Here is a 17,196-nt window from a genome sequence, read left to right as displayed (position 1 = left end):
TTTTTAACGTTTATTTATTTTTGAGACAGAGAGAGGCAGAGCATGAACGGGGGAGGGGCAGAGAGAGAGGGAGACACAGAATCCGAAGCAGGCTCCAGGCTCTGAGCCATCAGCCCAGAGCCCGACGCGGGGCTCGAACTCACGGACTGTGAGATTGTGACCTGAATTGAAGTCGGACGCTTAACCGACTGAGCCAGCCAGGCGCCCCTGTATCTTGCTTTTTAAATTTAAGAATGTATCTTGAGTATCTTTGATATTAATCGTCAGATCAGCTGTATCCTTCCTGATACTGAGTTTTTAATATAGATTTACAATGATACATTAACTTTTATTCCATTGATGAGACATTTAGTAAAATAGAAACCATACTATGCATTTCAACAGAGAGAATCTATCATAAAGAATTGATTTTAACCTGTGTTTGGAAATTGAAAAAGTGAAATGGAAACCGTGAGTAAACACACAGATAGTAACTACGGGAAGCAGCTCTCACCTTGGTCTGGAGGAACAAGAAATGAGGGTTGCCAGCACATACAGGCTTAGAGAATAGGCCCTATGGGTCTGGGACTCAGACTTCTCAGGAGGAGCTGCTGCCCAGCTGGTACCTCAGGAGTTTGGGGATTGGAGTTTGTGGAGCTGAGACACAGATCTCTGAAGAGAGGTGCAGCTTGGCTGGTGTTACTGCTTCTGAGGAGCTCTGTGAGACTGGTTCTGGGAATGCTGAATAAACAAAACAAAATGCTGGAGACTGTAAGAATCAACTGCTGCCACCAGGTCCTGTGCTGAAACAGCATTGACAGTAGTGACAAGGAATAGCAAGGGGAAGTCGTCCGCCCCCCCCCCCCCCCCCCCCCCCCCCCCCCCCCATCGTGCTTTCGAGTTTCCATCCTGTGTTCCTTGTGTCAGAACCTGACAGACAGGAAACCGGCTGGCAAAGAAGAAATGCAGTTTGCAGAGTCCTAGCCCTAGCATGATAGGGAAGAGAAATAAAGGGTCCATTTGAAGCTGAGAGATCATAGTTTGATAATTGGCACAGCGTACCCTTTGACTGTTCACCATCTCCATACACACTTTCTGTACATACCTGAACCTTTAATACTGATACAACAAGAATACGATGCTTTTACTTTTTATAAATGAAGATTCCCTCTCCCTGTCCCCAGAAATGAGAGACACAAAGTTCCAAAAATATTTTACATATCCCTAGGTGATAGTAACTACTAAAATTTAGTTATGTTTAGGTCTCAACCGTATAGTGACACTAATACAATGTGTATAATTTGTCAGTTTCCTCAGGAGTAGATGTTTTTTGATGAGCATTTGTGTATTTCATAAATATTTTCACATTCTATGTTTATTTTGAGAGGTCTGTACATAGACCTTTACCCTTGGCTACCATCCTGATGTTTCCAAATGCCTGACCATCCAGCCAAAACATTAGCTACTGTCCATTAATCAGTGAGGATCTTTACTTATGGGCAGTACTCAATCCAGACAAAGAGAACAGCCAATATACTGGTTGAAGTCCTGCCCACTGAGAAGATTTACCTTCACTACTATCCTGATTGAGGTTGTGATGTTGTAGCTATCACTTTAGGGTGGTACAGATGTGCAGAACCATCTGTAAATCAGAGCCAAAGTTTTTCTTCCACGTTTACCTTCTATGTAGTTCTCTGTGAAGCCATCAATGCTGAATGAGAAGGCGGGATTATAACAAGAGTAGGTACTGAAGAAGTCTGAGTTACTTGCTTTATTCACCTTGTCCAAAACTGGCCTTTTGGACTTTCTCAAGACTGATTTATAAATCACCTAATGAAGGAAACTTGTATTTTGTGCCCAGTATTATGGTTTGGTGTATAACATCTATATAACATATAACATCTAGTTTGTGTTGGGCAGCTCTGATCGCACAGACACATATTTCATGGATTGGTATTAATTTCTGTCAGGACTGGGAAGCCAGAAACTGTTCTCAAAAGAACAGTTATTTACAGAAGAGGGCATGGCTTTACCCTAATGTTTGTGCTGGTAGTTGTTCCAGTGTAGCTTGTCAGATAGGCCTTTCAGGATCTTCACTTGCCACACACACTTCTCATGTCATTGAATGTGTTCACTGGTACAGATGGCAGAATATCTCGTGATTCAGCCAGGACCTGCTACAGAGCTTCTTGTTCTGTGCCTCATGTATTCTTTGAAAATTGATAGAGTGGCACACTCACATATACTGAATATTGGGTCCAGAATCCAGTTAGGCCTACCAAGCATTGTGCCTCTTTTTCAGTATTTGCTTCTGTAAGTTGAAGCAACTTGTCTTTCACCTTGGAAGGACTATCCTGACATGCTCAGTCCACTGTACCTCCAGAAACTTCACAGAAGCTGTAGGACTCTGAGTTTTTCTGGGTATTATTGATCCTCTCTGGCTTGTGTGTGTCTTACTAAGGCATGTAAGTTCCTTGCTACTTTCTCCTCATCCAGACCAATCACCGTCATGCTATAGTGTGTTACAGCATGATGTAGTAGACCAGTGTGGTGGTCTGCAGGATGTTAAGTTCATCAAGATTTCTGCAGATTAGATACGCTAAAGAGCATGAGATACAGTCCCAGGGTAAGACTGAAGCTTGGGTGTTACTGCCATATAAAAGCAGTTTACTTTTGGATGGTCCTTAAAAATTGGTATAAAGAAAGAGTATTTCACAAAACTGTAACTGCCTACCAGATATCAAGGGATTTGTTGACTTCTCCAGTAAAGATACGTCATCTGGAACAGCAGCTGCAATTGAAGTCACCTGATAGTTTATAATCCACAGTTTTTCTTTCCGATCCATTTACATTTTGCATTGGCCAAACAGGCCAATTAATGAAGGTGAGATAAATGAAAATGAAGTTAAATGAAGGTGAGATAGTTTGAATTCCCCTGTATCTATCAGGTCTCTTAAAGTGGCATTAATCTCAGAGATTTCCTCAAGAATGTGGTATTGTTCTGGTTTAGTAGCTTTCTAGAGAATGGAAGTTCTAGGTGCTTCCGCTTGGCCTTTTTTCCTTTACTACTTTTTAGAGAGGACCAGAGAAACAATGTGGAAATTTTTCTAGTTGTCTGTTTTATATCTCTTCCTATTATGCATTTGGTAATGGGACAAATAACTACAACACAGGTACGGGGATCCACAGAGCTCACTGAGACAACTTTGGGAAAAAACTCCATTAATCACTTGACCACCACAAATCCCCACTTTCACTAGTGGACCACAGTGATGTTTTAAATTAGTTCAGTGCTACTGCTTTGTAGTGCCTGAAAGATCATAATATTTTCTATTTCCTCATGGACGGTGACTGTAGTGAATGTCGTCTACAGGTGCTTTTGGGGAAGGCTTGAAGTATGATTTACAGTGAAGTGGGGCAATATTGTAGTATCCTTTCTCAAGGGGATTCAAGCAAGAGGCTCTGGACCTATGAATGGGTTAGTTCTAGAAACAAAGTAAGAGGCTTTCAATTTCTTTCTGTCTCTCTTTTTAGCAAGATAAGTCGTGTCTCTATCCACAAGTTTTTCTAGTTAGATAAGTAATAATTTAGTAGGCTGCCTAGAATGTACTAGACACCGTGGAAACCATAGGTGAGCAAAGATAGGATATAAAAATGAAATGGTTTTATAGACTTACTTCTCTGGAAGGATAATACTGAGCATCTTCGCTTTCTAACTTTTAAAATAATTTTTATGTTAAATAATTATAGTTAATATTTGTTGAATGCTTACTGTATTAAAGATTGTACCAATTCTCACTTGAATTTTCTTAAGAACATTATGTGAGTAGGTATTTGTTTTTCCCCATATCACAGAAGCAGGAGAATGAAGTTAATTTGATCAGGGTCACATAGTTGATGATGAAGATGGTCTTGGAATCCAAGTCTGTGTAACTACAACATCTGTGCTTTTAGTTGCTTCGCTGAATTAACTAACATCAAATACATAAGAGTCTGCTAAACTGAAGTAAATCCTCATATGCCAAGTAGTGATACACTGTACAAGTATATAAGTATATATATATATATATATATATATATATATATATATATACACACACACACATACACACACACACATATACACGCACACACAAGTATTATATATACAAGTATATATACAAGTATGTTCACAAGTATATACACAAGTATGTTCTTATGAGTGGAGATGTTTGAGTGCCTAGTTTGTGCTTAACATTGTAAATGTGCTGGAGGAATATGAAAAACCACAGATGATTTTCGTTATCCTCAATTGTTGATGCATACGTAAGAAGATGTGCTACCATCAGGTTCTAAACTTTTTCTAATTGAGGTTTCATTTTTTTCTATAATTGCAAGTTTCTGCTTTAAATGTTGAGTTAATAGAGTAAACTGACCTGAAACTGATAAGTAGTTCTTTATTTTGTAATGTATAAGTTATAGTTTTGGTTTAAACTGTTGAATACATTTTTCTTTGCTTTCATTCCCAATTTATTTCAGTGGGCCACAGTTACATTTCATCTTCCTCATCATGTGTTGAAGTCCATTGCCAGTGCCATTGTGAATGAACTCAAGAAAATAAATCAAAATGTTGCTGCCTTACCTGTGGCATCCTCAGTGATGGACAGATTGTCTTACCTCTTACCTAGTGCTCGTCCAGAACTTGGAGTGGGGCCAGGCCGTTCTGTGGACAGGTATAACCTTGCTTATGAAGAGATGTGACAGTGAAATTGAACCAATTAGGTTTTGATTAACCAAGAATAACAAAAATTTAATTATGATTGAAAATGTATTTCAAAATAATTTTGAAAACCATTCAGATTCTCATATCAAAATACTGAAGTGAATTAGTATTTGAATTGCGATTAAATAATTTCTTTTGGTGCCTGGGAGGTATTTAAAGAGGCCATAAAACTGTACTTTGAAAATTCCAGCTCTGTACATAGTAAATATTTGAGTCCACCTAAAAATATAATTATTCAGTAGAGAAGAAGAATTTTGCCTGGTTGAAATTTTGTGACCTTTGAGATAAATTTTTATAAGTTGAAAAGCTATGCCAGAATTCATGTAGAAGAGCTATATATTGTTTCCTACTTAGAAAATGAGAAGAGTTGAAAAATCAGGGTGATATTGAATTACAGTTTCTGTGCCTCCTTCCCTGGATTTAAGCAGTTCACAAAAATCTTAGTTTGGCCAGTATTTTCTTCAGTAGAGATTCATTGAGGTCCTACTCTGTGTAATACTAATTAAAAAGTCAGTAATATGTTCATTTAAATGTTAAATTTGAAATAACATATATCAGGTTCTTACTAAAAGTACTGAAGTTTAGAAATGCTATAAGGAAATATTAAATCTAGCAATTTTGATAAGTTCACCTTTGCCTTCCCATGTATGGGGAAAATTTTACATTTTCACATTTTCACTGGATGTGAATTATAACTTCCTATGCTTTTTTTCTGAAGTACATTTATAAATAGTACATGCTGATGTTAACAAAGGCACTACCGAATAAATTAGCTTTAACTTCTATTAAGTGTGGCTCTTACATTAGTTTGCAATATTTATTAGCTTATGTCTTGGTAAACTTGAGACTTTTGCTTAATCAGTTGCCTATTTTTTTGTTGAGTGATTCTATTATATAAATAACTTCTTTTGGTTAACATTTGGGAAAGATTTTTATATTCTGTAGCAGTATTGCAATCTGTGTCTTTTGGGTAAAATGTAGAAACTATCATTTATAATCTGAATAGCTTTTAGGTAATAGGTAGTATGGCTGTCATTAAAATATTCCTTAGACTATGTCTGGAGAGGGGGGTGGAAATATGTACCTGGAATAAGTATTTCTTTTCCTAGAGCTGTGCCTATCTTGAGATTATAAAACAGCCCTTCAGAGCTATTTTCTTTGCAAACAGTAGCTAGGTTTCTAAAGAAATCATGCAAGCTGTGGTAAATGTCTTATTTTAGGAAATGCGTTCAGTGGATAGGATATTCAGTGTTTCTGGAGGTGTTTAAATGTCTCAAAATACTAATTTTGATGTAGTCTGTGCTGTTTTTTTCAGTAAAAATGCATCTAGGAACCTCATAAGGACATTCATGAACTTAGGTCTGTTGGAGGTTTGAGTCAGGGTCTGTTAGATGCTGTTGTTCTTTTGTTTGGTAATATAAGTAAGTGGACAGTTTTCTGTCTGACACAAATCCTGAAGACATTTATAGCCTGTGAATGATAAGGCTTTTCTAACCCAACAACTTTGTTTTTTTCCCTTTTCTTTTCTAATTTAAAGCGAGTGAGAGCCAGCGAGCGGTGAAGAGGGGCAGAGGAGAGAGAGAGAGAGAGAGGGGGAGAGAGAACCTTAATCAGGTTTCACACACAATGTGGGGCTCAATCCCATCTGGGATCATGACCTGAGTTGAATTCAAGAGCCAAATATTTAACCAGCTGAGGCACCCAGGCACCCCTGTTTTGTTTTTGTTTTGTTTTTTTTAAACCAGAACACAACTATGAGTTAAACCTAAACTCCCTGGCAATATTGTAAGAAATTATGTGCTAATTTAGGGAAGAATTTAGAGAAAAGTATTTTTCTGGTCTCACTGTGATGACCTTTATACCACTTTCTCTCTTTTTCCCCCTTCCTCTTATCATTTGGACTTTTGTATTTGGAAGAATAACCTTTGCTTACCAGTTCTTTCTTTCTTGAAGCCATTTAGACTTTTTCTAAATTGGGTATCATTCTTTAAAAAATAGTCTAGGTTGGGGTGCCTGGCTGGCTTGGTTGGTAGATCATGTGACTCTTGATTTTGGGGTTGTGAGTTTGAGCCCCCCGTTGGGCATAGAGCTTAATTTAAAAAGTAAATTAAAAAAACTCACTTAAAAACATAGCCTAGGTTATAGGTTTAGTCACAGCAAGCTATATATTTTAATATGAAAACATATGAAGATTTCCTTTTTTGATAATTCCCTGAAGGGTATAGCTTTCCTGGAAAAGGATTTCTCTGGAGAAAGAACAGAAGGAAAACTGCTTTCTACTTAAATTTTTTTTAAACCAGAAAATACTTTTTCAACAAGGTTGAGATAAAACCACTGTTCCTTTGGTTGTGGTTTTATCCATTTATGTAAAACTTGGCACATGATGAAAGCATATGGTTCTCTATCTTTACCTTTCTAGATTTTCTGTTCTCTGCTTGGTAATTCTGCAACATTCATTAATTTAATCTATCTCTGAAATTATCACTTGTAGCCGTCAATCTTTTCTTTTTGCCTACACTGTTTAAGGGAAATTGCTAAAAGTAATCATTTTTAGTTTAAAATACAGATTGGAACTTGGTCATTAGTCCATTCCCAGTTTTTGTTGATAATTTAGTAAAATTTTTCTTCATTGTTAAATAGGAGCGTCACTATAATTTGATGCCTACCTTCGATTACATAAAGTATGTTTACTTTTAGATCATTGATGTATAGTGAAGCTAACAGACGGGAGACGTTTACCTCATGGCCTCATGTAGGCTATAGATGGGCACAACCAGATCCCATGGCTCAAGCTGGATTTTATCATCAGGTGAAAAAGACTCAGAAAACATGTTTTTCAGTATGCTTTTGTAGTCTTCAGTAAAATCATCAACATTTTAATACTCTTTGAAAAACTTACTTTATGCAACCTTGCTGTGTGCTTTTGTTTTTGCATTTGTGTGAGTTGTTTTATTCTTGGACATTTGATCATAATACTGACTGGCTATCTCCTATATCCTGTATTGTGTACAAAAAGGAAAAAATATTTGTTACAAGTAACTAACAGCTGAGTTAATGCTTCATAACTATTTTCTTTCAGAAACCAGATATATATATTTTTTAACTATATAGTAAATTTACTACATCTGTGGTCATAGTAGGTGCTAAGTAGAGTAAGTGCTCAAAAATATTAATGTTTGTTTTCAGACGTATATGTTCAGATTTTGATACATTTTATATATATGGCATTTTGTCTCATGTGTCTTGAAGAATATGACACAAATTAGGTTCACTAGTTAGCTTTCCTTTTTTACTTGGCTTTCTTGTGTTGTTGTATGATATTGTTTTTAATAATAAAATCCATTAGACTCTATTTCCTTATATATTTAACTGTATTTCAAATACTTTAATAATACAATTAGAAGATGCTAGATCAGAGATTGAGTATGTGTGTGCCTCCATGTTTGATTTAGTGCTCATTTTTTGATGAAACACGATTTTTCAAATAAAGCGAATATTTAAGCATTAGGGCACTCACTGTATTTTTGGGACCAGTGTATAGATTGTCTTTTCCTCAGTATGGTATTTTACCTAAAATTATGAACTTTTTAAGAAGTGTTTTCATTAAAAGGTTATTTTAATATTAAGCTTTTTGTCTTCTTTATAAACTTGCAGCCTGCCTCATCTGGAGATGATAGAGCCATGTGTTTTACTTGTAGCGTGTGTCTCGTTTGTTGGGAACCTACTGATGAACCTTGGTGAGTTTTGATTTTTCTGGATGTGATAGGCTAAGTTAGTCCTATAAGTAGGCTTTTAAACTTTCCTTATTTCATCTAGATAGAGTAATATTTTTGCCTTTTTGCCATCTGTATTTTTGCCTTAGTCCTAAGAGAATGAGAGTGTTATGCTCTGTCACATCAGTTGGCGTATAGTAGCTAAGGTCTTTGACTTCCTAAAATCTACATGGGAGAAGTGCCAAAGAAATAGAATTAGGCTCTGAAACCAGAAGGCTTTGACAAAGTAAGCTGATACAGCATGATAAACGTCAGCAGTTTAATCTTGGTCTGTTGAGGGCAGCCTATCAGTAGGGAATCCATAGAGGATGGCCTTATGATTTACATTTTTTTAAAGTTTTTTTTTTTTTAATGTTTATTTATTTTTGAGAGAGAGAGAGAGAGAGAGAGAGAGCGAGCGAGCTTGAGTGGGGAAGGGCCAGAGAGAGAGGGGGACAGAGGATCTGAAGTGGGCCCTATTCTGACAGCAGAGAGCCTGATGTGGGGCTCAGGCTCACCAACCATGAGATCATGACCTGAGCAAAGTCGGACGCTTTAACTGACTGAACCACCCAGGCACCCTACGGTTTACGTTTTTAACTTTGAAGTAATTTTAGGGAGTCTGTGGTAATTTGAATTCTAGTGGATGAAACTTTAGTACTTGGTTAAATATTTGGGGCACCTGGGTGGCTCAGTTGGTGAAACACCCGACTCTTAGTTTTGGCTCAGGTCATGATCTCACAGTTTGTGGGTTTGAGTTCTGCCACGGTCTTTGCCCTGACAGTGTGGAGCCTGCTTGGGACTCTCTGCCCCTCCCCTGCTAGCACTGTCTCTCTCAAAATAAATACATAAAAAAGAAAAAGGGAAGAACTTGGTTAAACATTAGAGAGCATGTATCAAAACGTAATTTTTATGAATAACTGAGGTCCTATTAATAGAAATAGTAATTATAATAACAAGTATTTATATACTGCCACTTACCACATACCATCCTATGCACTTTATATATTTTTAACTTGTTTAGTTCTCACATTAGCCCTATGAAGTAGATATTATTATCGTCATTTTATAGGAGAGAATGGAGAATAGTCCCAACTTAATCCTTATAGTCACTCAGTGAGATAGGAATTATCCCAATGTAAATACAGAAAATAAAATTTGTCAAAGGGGATATGGCTAATAAGTGACGGAGCCAAGATTTGATTTGGTTTTAAGATACATCATTTCTTTTGTAGTAAAATTAGTTTGAGGTTTCTGAATGTTAATCAGCTGATGTGAATGGGATGAACTAGCTAAAGTCTATTGGAATGTGTGCATGGATTCCAGCTTGCAATGGGGTATACTGCATGAAACATCTGTGGACTGCGAGTCAAACACATGCAGTTTCCAGTTTAGGTTAAAGTTCTATTTGGAACTCAGTCTTTTCCCCTAGAAACCATTTATATATGTATAGAAACAATTTTTTTTTTTTTTTTAATTTGAGAGAGAGAGAGAGAGAATGTGAGTGGGTCAGGGGCAGAGAGGGCAGGGGAGAGAGAATCTTAAGCAGATTGCACTAAACACAGGGCTCGATCTTATGACGTGATCTGAGTTAAAATCAAGAGTCGGATGCTTAACTGAGCCACCTGGGCACCCCAAGATATAGAAACAATTTTATTTTATTATTTTTTAAAATGTTCATTTTTGAGAGGTGGGGGGAGAGAAAGAATCCCAAGCAGGCTTTGCACAGTCAGCGCAGAGCCTGATGCAGGGCTTGAACCCACTAACCATGAGATCAAGACCTGAGCCAAAATCAGGAATCAGACACTTAACCGACTTAGCCACCAAGGTGCCCCTAAAAACCATTTTACTTATTTATTTGTTTGTTTTAAAGTTTATTTATTTTGAGAACAAGAGCAAGAACGAGGGAGGGGGAGAGAGAGAGGGAGAGAGAACCTGAAGCAGGTCCACACTCTTAGGACAGAACCCGAGGTGGGGCTGGGGCACACAAACCATGAGATCATGACCTGAACCAAAATCTAGAGTTGGATGCTTAACCGACTGAGCCACCTAGTCACCCTTAGAAACCATTTTATTTATTTGTTTAGTTAGTTAATTTATTGCAAGAGTGGGAGAGGGTGGAGAGAGAGAGAGAGAGAGAGAGAGAGAGAGAGAGAGAGAGACCGAGAGAGACACAGAGACAGAGAATCCCAAGCAGGCTTCATACTGTTAGCACAAAACCTGACGTGGGGCTTGAACACAAGAACTGTGAGATCATGACCTGAGTTGAAATCAAGAGTTGGATGCTTAACTGAGCCACCCACGCACCCCTAGAAACCATTTTAATGTGTCCTTTTAGTTTCTCAGGCTGATCCTCAGTTATTTAACCCACCTGAAAAATTATGTCATGATTTTATAGAATATAAGTTTATTCAAAAATATTTTGATTGTGGGGAATTGGTTCAGATTTTCAGCTTGGTCAGAGAATCAAAGATTCTACCCCTTCTTTGTCCAAGGAAGGATTCAGGATTCTTCAAATTTGAGCAATTGATAGTATTATTGATGGCCTGAGGACAGTGTTCTAAATGGGTAGGAGGAAGTAAGATTGAGCACAGCTGGGGAGCTGAGCCTAGGTACCTTCTGAATCTGTAAGGGGGAAAAGAAGGAAGGCTTACAAGTGGAGAATGGGACTCTCACATTTTGATGGTGGGAGTCAGTAGAACTACTTTGGAGGGAGATTGAAGTTTTTAAAAAATAAATTGAGCACACCCTATTATCTGTTAATTCTACTTGTACTTATTTACCCCAGAGAACTAATTCCTCTTGTATGCAAAGAGGCATAAAAATGGTTGGAAGCTGCAGTTGTAAACATGGAGTCATCTTAAATACCTGTCAGGATGGAATAGCCAAACAAAATATGGTATACTCATAAAATCTATTATCCAACAAGTAAAAATAAAAGGAATCAATAGTTTGCTCTCTATTAATCACCTTCAGTAACTTTTAGGTATGTTATTTTATCAAAAGATCTGTTGTAGAATGATTCATATAATAGTACTTTTTCTTTAAAATGAAAAAACCCTATATTATATGTATAAAAAATATTTTAGAAATATACCACTTAAACTCATAAAAGTGGTCATTTGGAGGTGGGAAAAGAGATTACTGGGATTGGATATTATAATTGAGTGATATTTAGCTTTATAATCATGTGTTGTGTAAATAACATTTTAATTAAAAAGTTAAAACTTAGGAAAGAGAAAAATATATTAGGATTTAGCTGGAGGGAATCCAGTTGAAATATATGCTTGGGGGATGCCATGTAAAAGCAATTATGTAAGACATCTGTGTATTACAGATTATCTAGGATTTACATATGGATATAGGTAAGTTGTAGGTACCTTGTATAAAGAAATATGTACACCCCAAGGAATAGCATATTTTTTAAGTATAGTTTTTATTTCTTTGCCATGGAAATGAAAAAAAAAAAAGACTTTTTTTGGTAGAAACGTCGTGGCATTTCAAATAATGCTGTGTAATTACAGCTAGTGAAAGTAAAAAAAGAATAACCAGAAAGAAACAAAGTAGTCACAAAGTTGGAGAGATAATTTTTTCAGTGTAAAAGTTGATCCTGCTTTCAATATTTGAGAAAATTATTTTTTTAAGCTTTTTCTTTTAGTGTTTATTTGTTTTTGAGAGAAGGGGAAGAGACAGCATACGAGCCAGGGAGGGACAGGGAGAGGGGAGACACAGAATCTGAAGCAGGCTCCAGGTTCTGAGATGTCAGCACAGAGCCTAGGCAGGGCTTGAACTTGTGTAGCATGAGATCATGACCTGAGTGGAAGACCCACGCTCAACTGACGGAGTCACTCAGGCGCCCCCCAAAATAAATTTTGTTTAGAGGTTATTTATCTGGTCTGGTCCTGTAGTTAATGTATAAGATGTATTTGCGCATCTTTTTTTGTTTGTTTGTTTTTTAAGTTTATTTTTGAGAGAGGGAGTGAGCAGAGGGAGGAGCAGAGAGAGAAGAAGAGAGAGAATCCCAAGCAGGCTATGTGCTCTCAGCCCAGAGCCCAATGCGGGGCTCGATTCCAGAAATCATGAGATCATGAGCCGAAATCAAGAGTCGGGTGCTTAACTGACTGAGCCACCTATTCACCTACGTGTGTTCTTAATCTAGGTCATTTTATCCATACTCTATAGATCTTTTTGCTTTCAGATCTTTACTAAAAGATTTTTTGTGTTACGAATGGCATTTGTTGAGTTTTTACTCTATATCATTTATATTGTGGCCACTGATAAATGTAAGTATGCATATAATTATATATAATTTAAAAATTGCTTTATTGAGAGATCTTTGACATGTAAAAATTACATATATTTAAGGGGTATAACTTGATGTTTTGGTACATGTACACTCTGAAAAGACCACCACAATCAAGCTAATTAATACATCTATCACCTCTGCTTAGTTGCCATTCTGTGTGTGTACATGTGTTGAGATCTAATTTAAGATATATTTGTTTCTCAAATTTCAAATATATAATACATTCTTATTACCTGTTGTACCTTTATGGAGAATTTTAAACTGAAACAGAGTAGTTATTTATTTACAGTTGTAGGAAACTGTGAGGAATTATCAGAACTTTAAATAATTTTATCAGTATGTTAATAGAGTATAAATTATACTGTAGTGTTCTGTGTCATTTGAGACTGACCTTCTATGTAATCCATTCAAGTGAAGAGTAACTGCTACCAAAGTGAGTGGTAGGATGTTAGTGATCTTGATCAGATGGAGTGATTTGGTATTTGAGTCTTTTTAATAAAGTCTAATTAATTGTTTTTTTAAAAAAGGAAAGATCCTGGAGTTCTCTTTTAATCTACAGATTTAACAGCTTGATGTTGTTCAGTAAACTTTTCCTTCCTTAATCTGTGTAAAGGTCTGAACACGAGAGACATTCCCCAAACTGCCCATTTGTGAAAGGTGAGCACACACAGAATGTGCCGTTGTCAGTCACTCTCGCAACAAGTCCTGCACAGTTTCCTTGTACGGATGGAACTGACCGAATATCTTGCTTTGGGTCGGGGAGCTGCCCTCATTTTCTAGCTGCTGCAACAAAACGAGGAAAGATCTGCATATGGGATGTTTCCAAACTTATGAAGGTATGTTTCAATTTTGAAGTGATAGATTAGTAGTTGAGGAAAAAAATCAGTTTTAAACTTAGGCTTTTCATTTGTTTAGGTGCACTTAAAGTTTGAAATTAATGCCTATGATCCAGCAATTGTACAACAGCTTATTCTGTCGGGAGAGCCAAGCTCAGCAGTTGAATCCAGGAGACCAACTTTGGCATGGCTGGAAGACTCCTCCAGTTGCTCAGATATACCCAAATTAGAAGGAGATAGGTATGTGAGGTTTTTTTTTTTTAGTGGCATTTATAAAAGTCAGGTGTTTTCCTAAATTTTATATTTTCTTAATTCTAATTAAAGAGGCAGAAAAAAATATTAGGTCAAGAGAATGGAGAATAAATGTTCAGTTGTTAGATCTGAAAGAGCTCTGTGATTCTTGAGAAAAGTTTTTCATTCAGAAATGCTATAGTCTGTAAAACGTACTTTTATATTCTGTCTCAATCTGTGCCAACTGGAAATACTTGCTGCACTGAAAAATAAAGTCTAAATAATGAAATGAAATCCTCGGATTATACTTGAAGTTTTATCTTGTTGTATATTTTTTCCTAGAGCAGTTGAACCAAATGATTTTGGTTTCCACTTTTTTTCATTGACACCTTAAATTGTATCAGTACCGTTGGATAGTGAAAAAAACTTCTGGCTAGGCAAGATGACCCAATTATGTAAAATAGTTTATCAGTAGTCAGCAGTGAGTTGAGGCATGATTGCTAAAGAGACATTCTGGTAAAAATGCTGTGTTGGATTCTTTTCCATTCAGCTTTTCTGACAGTCTTGATTTCTGTAGCTGTATTTGATCTGCGTGGGGGTAAGAGAGTCAAAGTATAATCTCACTTCACCCACTCGTCTCCCAAGACACTGCAGTTATAGCTCTGAACTCGGCTAGAACTATAGAGGAATGTCTGCAGTGTAGTCAGGTGGACCGAATAAAGGGTTCCACAAAGTACCCAACTTGTGGTAGGCAGTAGAAGCTACTCCCTTTTAAGATTCTGAGAGTAGCAATGTGAAATGGAGCCTATTTAACTATGGTCAGGTGCCCTGATGCTGAGGAGGTCTATCATTTTTCACTTGCAGGGGCTTCTTATGTTACTGATGTGTGATCGATGTTATATGCCACAGTTCGTGGTTGAACAGTATTTTGCTTCATAGTCCCTTTGATGGCGTGTGTTTTCATTAAGAACTCATGTAAAATTTTATTAGTACGAATTATTTTATTAAGGGAATTAATGGAAAATTCATGATATATTAGTTGGGAAGGTTAGCTCTGTCTAGTCTGTCTTGGTAATGATAATGTATAAATTCTGGGTAGGTAAATGAATGTGGCCTGAGCTCTGGAACAGACTGAATTAAAGCTTCATGGTTGTTTTTAGTTATTATAAATCCCTGTGAGAACTTGATGGGAAAGCACCTGAGCTATAATTTGAGTTTTGAGCACATTTGTCAATAGGACTAGAAAGTAAGTGTGCTTGAGGTCTGTGATTTTCTTAGTGGAAAATTTATATAAGATGATGAAATTAGTATGTGCTTTTAAACACTTATTTACTTATTTTTTTATTATTTAAAAAATTTTTTTTAAACATTCATTTTTGAAAGACAGCATGAGCAGGGGAGGGGCAGAGAGAGAGGGAGACACAGAATCCAAAGTAGGCTCCAGGCTCTGAGCTGCCAGCACAGAGCCTGACGTGGGGCTCAAACCCATGAACCACGGGATCATGACCTGAGCTGAAGTCGGACACCCAACCAACTAAGCCACCCAGGTGCCCCTGAACACTGATTTTAATTAGAACTTTTGTCTTGGGGTTTTGTAATTTGGGGATTAAAAATTGAATTCAAGACATACTCTTTAAGATTACGCCGATGCGCGCGCGCGCGCACACACACACACACACACACACACACACACACAGACACACACACACACTCACTTAGGTAAAATGTACATTTTTGGTAAACGTGTATCCAGTATTTCAGGTGGGCAGGTACTGTGTGGGGTAGTGTGCTGGAGTTGGGATATAAACCTCTCTGCCTACTTTTAAGAGGCAGTCTTTCTAGGATAGAAGGACACTTTTCTCCTGAGAAAGTGAAGCGAATCATACAGAAAGAGTACTCTTAAGTTGGGGTGGCAGGAGGAAGCCGAAGAGGTGGAACTTCATATCTAACCTCAGTCTCCCTCTCTGTTCTTCCCCTCCCCCAGAGGCAGCAGGATTTCTGTTGCACTGGTAGTAAATATAATGAACTAAACTACTACTGATTTTGTGCTACAAGATACAATATATTTGGTTTTAAAATATACTCTGTGAGTTTCATTAGCTTGAAGAATTAATATTTAATTGAACAGATTAAAGCTTAGCCAAGATGCTTAAAGTAGTTAGTAGTATAGTTTGCCCACGAATTGTTTACAACCCTTTCTACTTAAAAGGCAACATTTTTCTTTGTTCTGAATTCATTCAGAGAAGAATTTTTATTTGGGAAAGAAGAATACTTATTTGGGGACACACTTAATTTTAATGAATTAACATTTTTGTCTCATTTGTATATTATGTGTGGTTTTGTTTTTTTTTTTTTTAATTTTTTTTTCAACGTTTTTTATTTATTTTTGGGACAGAGAGAGACAGAGCATGAACGGGGGAGGGGCAGAGAGAGAGGGAGACACAGAATCGGAAACAGGCTCCAGGCTCCGAGCCATCAGCCCAGAGCCTGACGCGGGGCTCGAACTCACAGACCGCGAGATCGTGACCTGGCTGAAGTCGGATGCTTAACCGACTGCGCCACCCAGGCGCCCCTATATTATGTTTTTCAAATGGGTAGAAATTTCCTGCATTTAATTTTGAAGTTGTTTATAGTATTGATGTATCAAAACTAAGGTATCCCTGTAATCTTCAGTTTTCAAAAACAGATAATCCCAACTAACCATTTAAAACTTACTTATAATATCTGGTTTATTTTGCACATTTATTACTCTGCAAAAGATTTTGTGTGTGTACAAGGGTTCAGGAAATGTAGTGTTTATTATATACCTAATGCATGCTTAAAGTAGAAAAATTAGACAATACAGAGAAGTAACTTGAAGAAACGTAGAGTACCCATACTCACATCATTCGGTTATGTTAATATATATATATGTTAAATTTTTTAATATGTATTTATGTTTTTTAACCCATATTTAAAAGTTTTATTGAGGTATAATTACATATCACAAAATTCACCCTTTTGGTGTACAATTCAATCATTTTACTCATGATTTTATTATGTAATGGTATGAGAATTTTTCTGTCATAAGCTATTTTGTTTTTTTTTGTTTGTTTGTTTGTTTGTTTGTTTGTTTTTAATTTTTTAATTTTTTTATTTTTTAATATATGAAATTTACTGTCAAATTGGTTTCCATACAACACCCAGTGCTCATCCCAAAAGGTGCCCTCCTCAATACCCATCACCCACCCTGCCCTCCCTCCCACCCTGCCCTCCCTCCCACCCCCCATCAACCCTCAATTTGTTCTCAGTTTTTAACAGTCTCTTATGCTTTGGCTCTCTCCCACTCAT

At 36.9% G+C, this 17,196-nt stretch overlaps 1 protein-coding gene across 7 annotated transcripts in view; it reads left to right on the top strand.

Moving 5' to 3' along the window:
* The window catches only part of BIRC6 (baculoviral IAP repeat containing 6), a 224,931-nt gene that overhangs the window by 31,128 nt on the left and 176,607 nt on the right, over positions 1 to 17,196 (top strand). For all 7 annotated transcript variants that reach the window (XR_007462427.1, XM_049652325.1, XM_049652324.1 and 4 more), the window contains exons 4-8: positions 4,498 to 4,691; positions 7,439 to 7,550; positions 8,396 to 8,478; positions 13,413 to 13,635; positions 13,715 to 13,875. Coding sequence is in view for 6 of the 7 variants with exons in the window: in XM_049652325.1 (XP_049508282.1) it covers positions 4,498 to 4,691; positions 7,439 to 7,550; positions 8,396 to 8,478; positions 13,413 to 13,635; positions 13,715 to 13,875 (773 nt within the window). In the remaining variant the exon portion in view is untranslated. The remainder of the gene's footprint in view (positions 1 to 4,497; positions 4,692 to 7,438; positions 7,551 to 8,395; positions 8,479 to 13,412; positions 13,636 to 13,714; positions 13,876 to 17,196) is intronic.

Source organism: Panthera uncia, assembly GCF_023721935.1.
Source record: "Panthera uncia isolate 11264 chromosome A3 unlocalized genomic scaffold, Puncia_PCG_1.0 HiC_scaffold_12, whole genome shotgun sequence".
Taxonomy (NCBI): Eukaryota; Metazoa; Chordata; class Mammalia; order Carnivora; family Felidae; genus Panthera; species Panthera uncia.
This window is presented reverse-complemented; position numbering and strand designations above follow the sequence as displayed.